Raw genomic sequence first — 14,521 nt, 5'->3', positions numbered from 1 at the left:
GAATCTATGCTATACCAAGGCAAACATATCCTGTCAAGTACTCCAACTATGGTCTCATCAAAACCCGGAAGTTGTGCTGTGATTACAATTATACTCTAAGCTCTTTATAATAAAAATGATAACATAGCATCCTCTCTCCTAAATGCTTGCTATACTTCAATTTTTTTTTTTAAAAAGCTTCATAAATCACACACCCATCAAGATCCCTCCACACACCCACATTTACTAGTTCCTCAACATTTTAGGAGAAAATACTTTTGTATTCTTCCTACAGTGAATATCCTCACAATTTTCCACTATTCTCCTTTATTGCTTGAGCTGTCAAGATCTGTTTCGGCATGCTTTGTCTTCCTCACAGCTTCAGATGTCATGGCATGTGTGTTCACAAACTGAACCCAAGAAGACCTAGGAGGAGAAACTAGCATTCCATCGGTTGCAATAAGAGCATACTTAATCGTAGCTGTGTTGTATTCCTCTTCTGAAAAGCGGTTCCACTGAAGTCAATGGTTTTGAATTTCAGAAGAAGAGTACAATCTGCAACTGCTATTGAATATGCACATTTAGTGCATTCAAACCAGCTGTTAAGTGCAAAGAAAATATTCTGTGATCCTTAGCATTACTACAGTATCAGACATTGATGTAGGATCTCACAAAATAGCTGATGGTGAATTACAGATAAACTCACTTTCTATAGCATAACACTATTATACTTGCACCTGGTTACAAAACACTGACAAATATTTCCCTTACCTCTAATTCTGTGACTGCTTTCTCAAGAGTTAATGCTTTCTTTTTCCACTCTGCAGTGTCCTTCTGATATTTCTCCAGTTCAATTGCGTACATTGCTTTCTCCTCTGCACATTGGCACAGAAAATATATACAAAATGAGCAAAGCCTATCTTCATAATTAGCATGGGATTTATTACATAATGCAGGATCAGAAATCTAACACTTACTATTAAAAGGAAATGAAAGACATCTAGCAAGCTGTCATAGAAGAAAACAGAGGGGACCAAAAAAAAAATCACCAGAAAATTTTAGTCAATGAGAGGTTACTGTGGAGGCCAAAACATTGTTAATTAAAACAGTAAGGTCAAATATTCAAGCCCTGCTTTCCAATGAATTAACTGACCCCAATCAGAGATACTGGAGGTGCTACATTTGGCTTCAATATCCCATGTGATAGTAACAGAAGGGAAAGAAAAATAAAGTTAGAGGTCCTTGTTTACAGTGATCCACATCATAAAATGTAGAGAACTATAAAAGTGAATGGCACAGATGGAAGCCATTCAGCCCATCATGCTTGCATTGGTTCTTTGTTGGAGTAATCCAAAACTAATTTCAATCTTCTATCAACCCTGCATTTCCTTCAGTTTCATATCTATGTGCAATTTTCCCCTATGCTATAATTTCTCCCTCAACCATAGTCTGTACTCCAACAATCCCATGTACAGAATATTTTTCCTTCCTTCTCTTCTCACACCATGTGAATTTGAAATTGATCCCTGCCGTGACACCAAATCCCAAACCTGTTAAGTCTTTGCTTTGCTGTTCTCTATGGCCTTAATGAGCTTTTTTGCATAACATCTCTAAATGTGCCGTGTGGCGACTCACCGTCTAGTCGGGCAAACCGGCTCGGCAGTCGGGTCGCGCGGCGTCGGAGCGACGAGGCCCAAGATGGCGGTGGGCCTCGTCTTTCCGAGCGACGGGGAGAACCCGTGCACGGGAAAGTCCTGATGACGTAGGACTTACATCATTGCCGGTTGTTTTGGGCGGGAACATTCTCCCTTAAAGGGCTCGCGCAAGGCGGGAAAATAAACCAGTTCTGTTTGGCAATCCTCCGAGTAGAGTCTTGTTTTATTCCGCAGTAGCAACCGCTACATTGGTGACCCCGACGGTCCAAATGGCTTTTGGACCCGCGAAATGAACGACAGCGCAGCAGCCAACGCAGTGGCCCTCAAGCTGCCCGCCTTTTGGACACTTCGGCCCAGCGTCTGGTTTACACAGGCCGAAGCGCAATTCCACCTTCGGCAGATCACCTCCGACTCCACGAAGTACTACCATGTGGTTAGCTCTCTGGACCAGGAGACAGCCGCCCAGGTTGGAGACTTCATCCAGTCGCCTCCGGAGGAAGATAAGTACCTGGCTTTCAAAGACCTTTTGATTCGGACCTTCGGCCTCTCCCGTCGTGAGCGCGCCGCCCGCCTGCTTCATCTGGATGGCCTGGGGGACAGATCCCCATCCGCCCTAATGAATGAGATGCTGGCATTAGCCGAGGGACACAAGCCATGCCTGATGTTCGAACAGGCCTTCCTCAAACAGCTCCCCGATGACATCCACTTGTTGTTAGCTGACGCCGACTTCAGCAACCCCCGTGAGGTGGCTGCCCGGGCAGATGTTCTGTGGAGGGCCAAGCGCGAGAGCGGTTCGTCCGTCAGTCAAATCACCAGGCCGCGAGCCCAACGCCCGCCTCGCCCGGCCCCAGCAACCGAGCAACCACGCCCCAGGAACGCAGCCGACGACACGGGTGACCAGCTGTGCTTCTAACATCAGAGGTGGGGTGCGGAGGCCCGTCGATGCCGCCCACCCTGCAAGTTTCAGGGAAACGCCAGGGCCAGCCGCCGCTGATGGCTATGGCGGCTGGCCGCCGACAGAGCCTCCTCTTCGTTCAGGACAAGAAATCTGGACGGCGTTTCCTCATTGATACTGGAGCGGAGGTCAGTATTTTGCCCCCGACAGGCCGCAACACTCGTGACAGGCCACCAGGTCCTCTACTCAATGCCGCCAACGGTACAACGATACGGTCTTTCGGCACCCGTACGCTTCAATTACAATTTGGCGGCAGCCATTTTACCTGGACCTTTACCCTTGCCACCGTCGCCTGACCACTCCTAGGAGCCGATTTCCTTTGGGCCCACAACCTGTTAGTCGACCTGCGAAGGAAGCGTTTAGTCCACTCTAGCACTCTCTGGACCTATCCCCTGGGAGAAATCAGCCCACCAGCCCAGCGCCTGGACTCCATTTCCCTTTCTGGCGACGATTTCGCCAAGCTCCTAGCCGAATTCCCATCGATTTTGGCACCTTCGTTTACAAATTCTAGGCCCACACACGGGGTACGACACCACATCATTACAACAGGGCCACTCCTACATTTCCGAGTTCACAACTGACATCCAACATGTCTCCGGAAAGGATAATGTCGTTGCTGATGCACTTTCCAGACCAACCATCCACAACCTATCCTTGGGTGTCGACTACACGGCCCTAGCTGACGCACAGCAAGCCGACGACGAACTGCCCAGCTACAGAACCGCAGTCTCGGGTCTGCAGCTCTGAGATTTCTTGGTTGGTCCAGGTCAGCGGACCCTACTTTGCGACGTTGCGACTGGTCAGCCCCGCCCTATAGTCCCTGCAGCCTGGCGGAGACGGGTTTTTGACTCGGTACATGGGTTGGCGCACCCGTCCATCAGATCTACTGTCCGACTGGTCGCCAGCAAGTTTGTCTGGCATGGCCTGCGCAAACAGGTCAGTGAGTGGGCCAGGACTTGTCCGCACTGCCAGACGTCAAAAATCCAGCGACACACCAAGGTCCCACCACAGCAGTTCGAGCCTACCCGTAGGAGGTTCGACCACATACACGTCGACCTCGTCGGCCCTCTGCCGGTTTCAAGAGGAGCCCGGTACCTCCTTACCATCGTGGACCGGTTCACGAGGTGGCCTGAGGCAACCCCCCTGACTGACATCACAACTGATTCCTGCGCCCGGGCGCTGCTCACAACTTGGGTCTCACGTTTTGGCATTCCGGCCCACATCACTTCAGACAGAGGCACCCAATTCACTTCCAGTCTCTGGGCTGCATTAGCGAACCTGCTAGGGACGCAGCTGCACACCACCACGGCCTACCATTCTCAATCAAACGGGTTGGTGGAACGTTTTCACCGCCATCTGAAATCGGCCTTGATGGCCTGCCTGAAGGGTCCTAACTGGGTTGACGAGCTGCCTTGGGTCCTGCTCGGCATACGCACTGCCCCCAAAGAAGACCTCCGCACTTCGTCAGCTGAGCTTGTATACGGGGCGCCACTAGTTGTCCCCGGGGATTTCATACCTGCCCTTCGGGACCAAGGGGAACAACCCCCAGCAGTCCTACAAAGACTGCGCGAGAAGCTTGGCAACTTGGCCCCGATTCCCACCTCACGGCACGGTCAAGCCCCATCCTGCCAGCCCAAGGAACTACGGGACTGTAAGTTTGTTTTCGTTCGCAGGGGCACACCTCGGGCGCCATTGCAACGACCATATGAGGGACCGTTCCGAGTCATACGGAATAACGGATCCACTTTTATTTTGGACATTGGAGGCAGGGAACAGGTTTTCACGGCGGACCGCCTCAAACCGGCCCATTTGGATCTGCAACAGCCTGTCGAGGTTGCCACGCCGCGACGCAGAGGCCGGCCCCCTAAGCGGCAGCTGGCACAGCCCACGGATCTTGGGGACTGTATCGCCGGTTCTGGGTGGGGTTGTGTGGCGACTCACCGTCTAGTCGGGCGAACTGGCTCGGCAGTCGGGTCGCGCGGCGTCGGAGCGACGAGGCCCAAGATGGCGGCGGGCCTCGTCTTTCCAAGCGACGGGGAGAACCCGTGCGCGGGAAAGTCCTGATGATGTAGGACTTACGTCATTGCTGGTTGTTTTGGGCGGGAACATTCTCCCTTAAAGGGCCCGTGCAAGGCGGGAAAATAAACCAGTTCTGTTTGGCAATCCTCCGAGTAGGAGTCTTGTTTTATTCCGCGGTAGCAACCGCTACACCTGAAACAATTTCTTTGCTCCTGTTATTATACTCCCCGGTCTGATCAATCAATAATTGCGCTTTCACGATTTATGCTCTGGGTCTTGCTGCTTATCCATCAGTTAACATATTTCCTCTGGAAATACTGGCTCTACACATAGCCGTGCTAAATTGCAACTGCCTCCTGACCACCCCTTTCCACTAATTTATGTGCTTTTGACTGACTTCAACTAATCTTTAATTCCAGCAACAGACATCAACCCTCCTTGATTCCTGTTAATATAACAATACTTGAATTTCTCCTTTTAAAACCTGTGATAAACAAATCTAAGAATTACAAAAATGGTTGCAATGTTGTTGATACACACGGACTGACAAAATCCACCTGCACAGGGAGCTGGTGGTAGAATCGGAAAATATGCACTGAATCATACCTTGGTGCCTTTCAAAAATGGGGAAAATTTAAAAGGGAAATATTAATTATTTTGGGGAGCCAGGGGATGTGATGAAAGGGATGGTATTTCAGATTGTACATTACAAGAAAAATGATGCAGTAACATCTGTGTGATGTGTTGATGCTTTGACACTCTACAACATGACTACATCATTGAAATATTATCACTTGTTTACAAGCACTACAATTACCATAGATCACCTACTAATTATTTTCCCTTCCATTTCAAAGCTCATTTTAGTAAATACTATAAATCTTTTTACTTGTGTTCATGGTAAATAATTTTAATGGTGAGGAATTGAACCAGCTATGTGACCAGAAAAGCTCCTTTGACATTAACCAACAATATATTTCATTCAAGGTCAAGAAACATACTTATGCAGGGTGACATTTTCGTTTGTCTGTACTGAAGAGATTAACAACAAACATTACTCTGTATAATTTTATGCTGTGGTCTAATCCTGTTAAGAAGTAAACTGAGAGGTTTATTCATTTCACTTAAGCTGCCAGAAAGACAAATTTATTTGTTATCAATTCTAGATTCAAATGTACATTTCAGAACAATCTAGTTAGCACTAATGCATCATGATTTATATACATTAACAATCTGAATGTAAATGTACAAATATGATAAATAAAATTGCACATATCATGAAAACTGGTGAGGTTGATGGTAAGAGGGATTGTTTTCAACTACAGAATGATATTCATGTGTTGGGCAAAGCAATGGAAGATGCAATATAATCCTGAAAAATGTGAGGTGATGCATTTTGATAGAACTAGTAAGACTAGGAAATACACGATGAATATTTGGACACTAGGAAGTACTGAGTAACAGAGAGACCTTCGTGTACAAAGGATGATCTGTCAAAGGATCCCTGAAAGCAGCAGCACAGGTAGATAGTGGCTAAGGTATACAGGATACCTGCATTCATTAGCTATGCCCTGGAATGTAAGAGCCTGGAGGTTCTGGTATAACTATATAAAACACTAGTTAGGTACATAGTTGGAGCACTGTGTACAGTTTGGTTGCTATACAATAGGAAGGATGTGATTGCACTGAGTAGGGTGCAGAGGAGATTCAACAGGACATTGCCTGGGATGAAGCATTTTAACTATGAGCAGCAAGCGGATGGACTGTGTTACTTCCCTTGGAGAAGGTCTGGGGTGGGGTGGAGTGGGAGGGGCATGATTGAAGTATATAAAATTATGAGCACAGATAGAGTAACAGCAAATAACTTTCATCCTTATCAGATGTACCAATAGCCAGAGGGCATAGGTTTAAGTTGAAGGGTAGGAGAATTAGAGGGGAGCAGAGGATGACCTTTTTTTCCCCCCACCCAGGGGAAGGTTGAAATCAAGAATGTCCTACCTGAGGGGGTGGTGGTGCAGGTAAGCACCATATCATGCAAGGCAATGGGCCAAGTGCTGCAAAATGGGATTAGTGTAGACAGGTATTTGATGGCTGGCACAGACACGATGGGCTAAAGGGCCTGTTTTTGTGCTATGTGACTCTTTGTCTATGAATGTTTGTGGTTTGTTTATGCTGGTCCTTCCAGAGTGACAAATCTACTTATTTCTGTTACCATGCGCGTTTGTGGTTTGTAGGGCGCTGGTTTTAAGTGGTCTTCTAATAACCATATCTGTGCTGGTCTTGGCTGACTGACGCTCACTTCAAAAAATATTTAAACAGAGTGATGGATAGATTTGGTATGGAAACGTGCCCTTCAGCCCGCTGACTCTGCCCCAACCATTCATTTACACTAATTCTATATTAATCTCATTTTTTCAGAAGGCTCTCAGAATCACTGAGATAAGTCGTGCAATTTGTTGTTTTGCGGCAGCAGTACAGTGCAAAGACATAAAAATTACTACAAGTTACCAAAAAAAAGTGCAAAGGAGGAATAATGAGGTAGAGTTCACGGGTTCATGAACCATTCAGAAATCTGATGGCAGAGGGGAAGAAGCTGTTCCTGAAACGTTGAGTGAGGGTCTTCAGGCTCCTGTACCATCTCCCCGATGGTAGTAACAAGAAGAGGGCATGTCCCGGGTGGTGAGGGTTCTTAATGATGGATGCCGCCTTCTTGAGGCACCACCTCTTGAAAATGTCCTCAGTGGTGGGGAGGGTTGTGCCCGTAATGGAGCTGGCTGAGCCTACAACCCTCTTCAGCCTCTTTTGATCCTGCACATTGGAGCTTCCATACCAGGTGGTGATGCAACCAGTCAGAATGCTCTCCACTGTACATCTATAGAAATCTGCAAGAGTCTTTGATGACACACCAAATCTCCTCAAACTCCTAATGAAGTAGAGCCGCTGGCATGCCTTCTTCATGATTGCATCAATGTGTTGGGCCCACGATAGATCCTCTGAGATGTTGACGCCCAGGAACTTGAAGCTGCTCACCCTTTCCACCACTAACCCCTCAATAAGGACTGGTGTGTGATCTCCCGACTTCCCCTTCCTGAAGCCCACAATCAATTCCTTGGTCTTGCTGACATTGAGTACGAGGTTATTGTTGTGATACCACTCAACAGCCGATCTATCTCAATCCTGTACACCTCCTTGTCACCATCTGAGATTCTGCCAACAACAGTGGTGTCTTCGGCAAATTTATAGATGGTATTTGAGCTGTGCCTAGCCACACAGTCATGAGTGTAAGGAGGGTAGAGCATTGGGCTAAGCATGCATCCTTGAGGTGCGTTGGTGTTGACTGTCAGCAATTTTTATTTTAAGTTCTCCCCCCCATTCTTATCAACTCCCCCCAGATTCTACCACTCACCGAGGGACAATTTACAGTGGCCAATTAACCTACAAACCCATGTGTCTTTGGGATGTGGGAGGAAACCGGAGCACTTGGAGGAAACTCATGCGATCACAGAGAGAACATGCAAACTCCACACAAACAGCACCAGAGGTCAGGATTGAACTCAGGACTCCAGCTATGGGTTGATATTTCACCTTGGAGAACTTAGTCATCCAAATATTTATTTGGTTCTAACTCATAATCTTATAATTTTGACATTCAACATGTCTGTTATCTAGAAAGCAGAATGTTGGTTCTGTATGAAAGTCAAGGTATATCAGAATGCAGTTCACCAAGGGGGTCTAAAAGGGGTCTAAATCAGTAGCTGTGGATTATTCCACATGCAAGTTACTTGGAATAAAAGGTGCGAGTGAACAGACCCAAGCCCCTGCACCATGAAATAATGCAAACCTGCATCCTTTATTAAGCAATTTGTGGCAATAACAAAGTGAGGCCAAGTCAGAGTTTTGTTATAAGTTTGATGATGGGGGAAGAAATAAAATTGCAAATCGAGAGAATCATTCCACAGATACAACCTCTGCCTCAGTGCCTGGCTCAAGAGGAGTTTGCAAATCAACTTTGACAGAGATCTATGTGTTGCAAATAATTACAATCTTAGGAAATGCAATTAAATGATTGAGGTACAAAGGAAACTGGAAAAATTTGAATATATAAAACTTTGATTTAATCGCCTATCTGATTTGACCCATTTCTAAATCGCTTGTGTAGTTTGAACAAAATCTTACCCTGTTGAAATTGCTCTATCACCATCTGCAGGTTGGTCAGTGACATTGCATACTGCTTCACTTGTTCTTGAGATGCACTTAACTGTATCACCGCTTCATCTCGCTGTTTTGCAATGGTCTGAAGCTGTTCTTGCAAGGACTCTACTTGAAGACTGGCTTGGTGGCTATTGGGAAGAAATGCATAGTCTTCTGACTTTCAAAACATAACATGCTATCGGATAAAATGGTTTGGAAGCAAATGTGAAATTATATCCATAATAGCACAGTAACTGTGCAGTCACCTATGCCTCCCAGAAAATAAATCAAGGGGCAGATACTTAAGCAACTAATTTTCCATTAGCAACCAGCCTGATTAATAAATGATGGTACAACATTTAGAGTGAAACTGCTTATTCATTGTCAATGTGCTTTGATTAATTCCATTGATGCTCCTGCTGATATGCAGAAAAAATGTGCAGTTTTCACAATTTCAAGCAAACTTTGCAAAGTTGTCTCTCCTTTTCTTCACTTGAAGGAATACTATCCCTAAAATGCATTGTCTTGGTTAAATTAGTAGCAATATCACTGATTTTAGACCTTGTACAAGCCAAACACAAGGATAAATCTGGTCAACACTAAAGAAATGCTACGGTATGACAGGTAGCTTATTATGGTAGTAGAACGGCGTTAATTATCCTCCTTTCTTTCTGAAAATACTTAGCAGTTGCTAAAGCAGCAGGCTGACTGACCCTCAGACCTACCTTAACCAATGCTACAGAAGTCACCCCAATCAGAAATTTCATGCAATAACACAACTGACATTAGTGATGCATTGTGAAGCAAAACTCATAAAAGTCTTGGAAGCAACGTATTCACATTAATCACTATTTTAAAATCTAATATTTACAAAAACTGATAATTTTTACCTTGCACTTTCCACAGCACAAGATGAGGATGCCAACTTTTCCTCCAGGAATGTAACCTTCCTCCTCAGCTCAGTCTCTCGGTCCTCAGCTGCTAAGGCCTCTTTGGTGTATGATTCTTCTATCTCAATTAAGTGGTTTCGCAGTCGCTGCAACTCCTGGTTTAGACGTTGCTCCTTATCACGCATATGCTGCAACTGAAGAACAGGGGTTGCTATCATGCTGGGTGTAAGGTAGGATTACTAATAATTTCTTTTTTCGTGATGGCCAATGTCATGAAAATAGGAGACATGTATCAATTGAAAAGAACACAAAATCCCAGGACCAGACAGCAATGAAACCAAATGCACTCCTACGTGTAACTGCAATCATCGAACTTGTGGTCATCTGCTTTCAAGTTAAAGAACCAGATTCTTCTGAGTCAAGCAATTTACACAACTCTGCCTCACTGAATCAACTGAGGCAACAGCAGACACCCTGAGATGTGACAGCACAATGCACACCTCTGGAAGCCAGTTGATGCTGAATGTCCAGACCTAGGACACAAAAGAAGTTCCTATAATTGATAAACCATGTTTTCGAATAGGTCTCACTGGCAGACATCTCATAATTCATTTCACGTTGGGCTTTAATGGATTCTGTGGTTGCCAGCTGCATGGTGCATAACTGCAACAAGATGTGATAATCTTTTACCTGTCCACTAATAGGCCTAAATCATTGAGGGGTGTGATAGACTGCAAAAATACATGGTGAAGACCAGAATGTACCGAGCAGTGGCAACTCCAGATTAAAACTGAATCTATGTAATATTACCAAAACTCTACATACCATCATACACGTCCCATTGTCCATATAACTTGGGGAGCATTATCAACCAAGGTGCAACCTTCAATGACATAAATTAATCAGCAACTTATTTTAGAGCTTGTGTTTGGAAAGAACTTAATGTTGATGATGAATATTTAAAATACAGGTTTTTCAGTTTTTCTAACTCCTGAAGAACTGTGCCCCTCAAAGAAAGCTTGAAAGACCTGAGAAGGCTCAAAAACACGCCAACAAACATGAAAAGGAAAAATGGCTTTGTTTTCGAGCTCCCTTAGCAAGCTATTAAAGCAGGCTATGTATTAAGTACTACCCATCGATGAATGTATTCTCTCAGAGGATTTCTGCCTGTCTGGTGAGAAACATGCTTTGTGTTTTCACTTAACACACAAATAAGTGCTGAAGGAACTCAGCAGGTCAGGCAACAGCTGAGGGAAGTGAACAGTCGATGTTTTGGGCCGAGACCCTTCATCAGGACTGGAAAGAGGGCAGAAGCCAGAATAAAAGGGTGGGGGGAGGGGGGGGAGGTGGTGGGAGAGGAGCACAAGAAAGGTGAATCCAGATGAGAGGGGGGAGAGAGGCAGGTGGGGGAGGGGTAAGTGGGAATGATCTGAGAAGCTAGGAGATGATACGTGGAAGAGGCAAAGGGCCGAAGATGAAGAAATTTGATAGGAGAGGACAGTGGACCATGGAATGAGGGGAATGAGGTGGGGAACCAGAGGGAGGTGTGAGTGATGGGCAGGTTATGAAGGGAGGGGAGGGGAAAGAGAAGGGGTTATGGGGACAGAGGGATAAGGGAAAACAAAGGGAAGTGGTTACCGGAAGTAAGAGAATGCGATGTTGAGCCCGTCAGGTTGGAGACTATCAACGCGGAATACGAGGTGTTGTTCCTCCACCCAGCATCTGGCCTGAGTGCGGCAGTAGAGGCGCCCGTGGACAGACACGTCAGTGTGAGAATGAGAAGTGGAATTAAAGTGGCTGGCCATCGGGTAATCCTGGCTGTTATGGCGGACAGAGCGAAGGTGCTCAACAGACTTTACACAGTTGCTGAACACTTGACTTCCTTTCTCGTTTTTATTGTAATTGCTTCCCTTAGGATGGGAAAACCCATCATCTTCATCTCATTGTTTAAACTCCTTACTCTTGAACCTCTGTATTTACAAACTTCTACCTGAGCTCCAAGTTACTAGACCAAAATGAACAAGATATGTTTTCATTCCAAGATCCATGCCCAGCTCTCCCACCACTAAATTTCTTCAAATAGGTTTCTCTAGGTTATCTCCACTCATTCTCTCAACACTGTCTGATATAGTCCACCATATGATTTTCTTCCCAACATCTATTCTCCATTGTCTAGTTCAGATAGTTTCTTTGTGATTATGCTCTCATCTAACCATTCATAGCTGGATTATTTTCAGCAATGGCTTTCCTTCTTACACCTGCACCACTATCTTGGAGTTCCTTGAAGTTTGCATTGTTGGACCCTTCTTCTTCACCCAAGTAAACCTCATGGTGACAACATCTGACAAGATAGTGTCAGCTTCCTTTAGTGCACAGTTATAATTCTCTTTTAAGTCTTTCAGAAACTAAATGTCAAGGATAATCAATCTTACTAGCAGCCCAGGACAATGAAAGTGCTCTTACCTGAAAAGACATTTAGTGCCACAAACAGTACATTAGAACAGCTTTAGTGCCTACTGATAACAGATTTAGGCCAAGAAATTCTAAATGGCTCTACAAATGTGGCACTTATATCCCCATTATTGCAAGTCTGTTTTAACCAAAAGCATTTGAAACATGTTATAATGCTAATAGAATGATGCTCCATTAGGCATACTGGGTTAAGGTAATGCAGTAGTTAAGTTATTGAATTAACAGCCAGAGTTCCAGACATGGATCAAGAGACACGAGTTCAGATCTCATTGTGGCACCTGGGGAATCTTAAATACAAAATATTAAATAATATCTAGAACTTTAAGTAAAAAGCTTGTCTCAGTAAAAGTGGTCATAAAACTACTGGATTCAGAGAAGCAAATCTGCCATCCGACCCCTATGGGCTATACGTGACTTCATATCCACCAAAGTTATTGACTTAACTTCTTCCTCAGTTCAGAAATAATTGGGGATGGACAATAAATGCCAGCATTGCTAGCAACTAACATATACCTGGAATGAATGAAGACTTTTTTTTATTTTACAGTAAGTGGTCAAAATCAGCATTTATTGTTGATACCTCCTCATCCCTAACCCTGGATCACGACCCATCAACAAACAACAGGCCACATTCTTGAGTTGTGGAAATCATTTTGTTGAAGGCACTTCACATACTCCAGGATTTTGACCCAGCAAAAAAAAATGAAGGAACAGCAATATATCTATAAGTCAGGATGGTATGGAGGGGAGTCTGCAGATAGTGGTGTTCCTACATGCCTGCTGGTCTCTCATTGGTAGAGATCACAGATTTCGGAGGGGATGTCAGAGCAGTCTGGGCAAGTAACACCTGAGCACTTTGTGGATGGGGCACATGGAAGCCACAATGTGCTATTCATGGATGGAGTGAATGCTGAGAGTAATGTAGTACCAGATGTGAAGAGTTTGTTTTTCTACCGACATCAAATAGAAAAGATAGAATTAGAATAGACAGTTCAAATTCCAACTCTCAGTGAACAATGTGCTCACAAAGGTGAAAAGAACACAAGCACTAAATACCATATGGCAAATACCACAGAGCTGGTACCTGTACCAGCTACATTAGTTCTGTGCAATTGAGAGTGCTGTGGGCCTGCATTTACTTGGGGAATGCTTTATGAAACTTGCATGGAATTTACTTTGCACAACGGGGCCAGATTTAATATTAAAACCAGAAAGTGCTCAAAATACTCAGCAGGTGAGGAAGCATCTATGGAAAGAGAAACAGAACCATAGTTGGAGGCTGATAAATCTTTTATCACAACCCAAAATATTAACATTCTCTTTCCCCCTTCCCATAGGGGGATGACTCATCTGCTGCATCTTTCTAGCATTTTCAGTTATAATTCCAAATTCCAGCATCTGCAATATTTTATTTTGAAACTGGATTTAAACCCTGGTTCCTCACACACAACTGTCACATCCTTTCAGCCATGCTCAACCTGCCTTACTACATCAATAATGTTTGAACTTAACCATATTATCTTACCTCATTCACTAATGCAGTGGTTTCCATTTGCTTCTGTTTGAGGGCCAGCATAACTTGGTCTCTCTCATGCTGAAACATCCCTGCTTGTTCCTGCATTGATTTCACTTCGTTAAGCAGCTGATTTAACTCACCAGTCTTCCCCTTCAAGTTGTGAAAAATAACTGATCAATTCTAAAACAAAGTTCACAGCCAGGAAGATAAAATTTTTAAAAAACTATGTTCTAGCTACAGAACTACTGTATATTAAGTTTTGGCTTTCTTCTTTAAACTCATTTTTGCCATTTTACAAAATCTAGAATTGCGCCCTTTATTCTATTAGAATGAATCATACTACTAGGAATAACATTTTCACATTTTAAATTGTTCTTTTGGTACCTAAAAATATGAAGGCACAACATACCCTTTCGAAGCATTATATTCCCCACCTTTAACTATTTGAAACATCCAATTGATTGCTGACATGGAAATAGTAACTGAGAAACAACAAAGATTTTATTCAAACTTGTGGTGATCACTTGAAGGATCCCAGGGCCATTTTGCTATTACCAGTGGGTATAGGAGGAGATCAAGGAGGACGTCTGCTTTAAACTACATCAAAATCCACACTGAAGCTGCTCAATCTAGGGAATTCTAACACACTAACATCTAAGTAGTAACTTTCAGGCCGAGGGGAAATGGAACCATCCTAGGATGTACGTGCACAATTCTTTTAAATTATCAAAGCCACCAAGCAGGAAAATGCAAATGACTTCAAAAACAGCAGTTGAGTGTTGCAATTGGCAATTTATTTTTTTTAAATAGTAACGAAATGAAGGACGTGTGCTCTTAAAATATT

The 14,521-nt window shown here is 44.2% G+C and overlaps 1 protein-coding gene across 3 annotated transcripts in view; it reads right to left on the bottom strand.

Moving 5' to 3' along the window:
- The window catches only part of trip11 (thyroid hormone receptor interactor 11), a 102,719-nt gene that overhangs the window by 31,423 nt on the left and 56,775 nt on the right, over nt 1-14,521 (bottom strand). For all 3 annotated transcript variants that reach the window (XM_052014776.1, XM_052014785.1, XM_052014793.1), the window contains 4 exons: nt 13,687-13,827; nt 9,690-9,883; nt 8,785-8,948; nt 751-854 (listed from right to left, as the gene is read on the bottom strand). In XM_052014776.1, coding sequence (XP_051870736.1) covers nt 751-854; nt 8,785-8,948; nt 9,690-9,883; nt 13,687-13,827 — 603 coding nt within the window. The remainder of the gene's footprint in view (nt 1-750; nt 855-8,784; nt 8,949-9,689; nt 9,884-13,686; nt 13,828-14,521) is intronic.

This window comes from Pristis pectinata, chromosome 1 (genome assembly GCF_009764475.1).
Source record: "Pristis pectinata isolate sPriPec2 chromosome 1, sPriPec2.1.pri, whole genome shotgun sequence".
Lineage (NCBI taxonomy): Eukaryota > Metazoa > Chordata > Chondrichthyes > Rhinopristiformes > Pristidae > Pristis > Pristis pectinata.
This window is presented reverse-complemented; position numbering and strand designations above follow the sequence as displayed.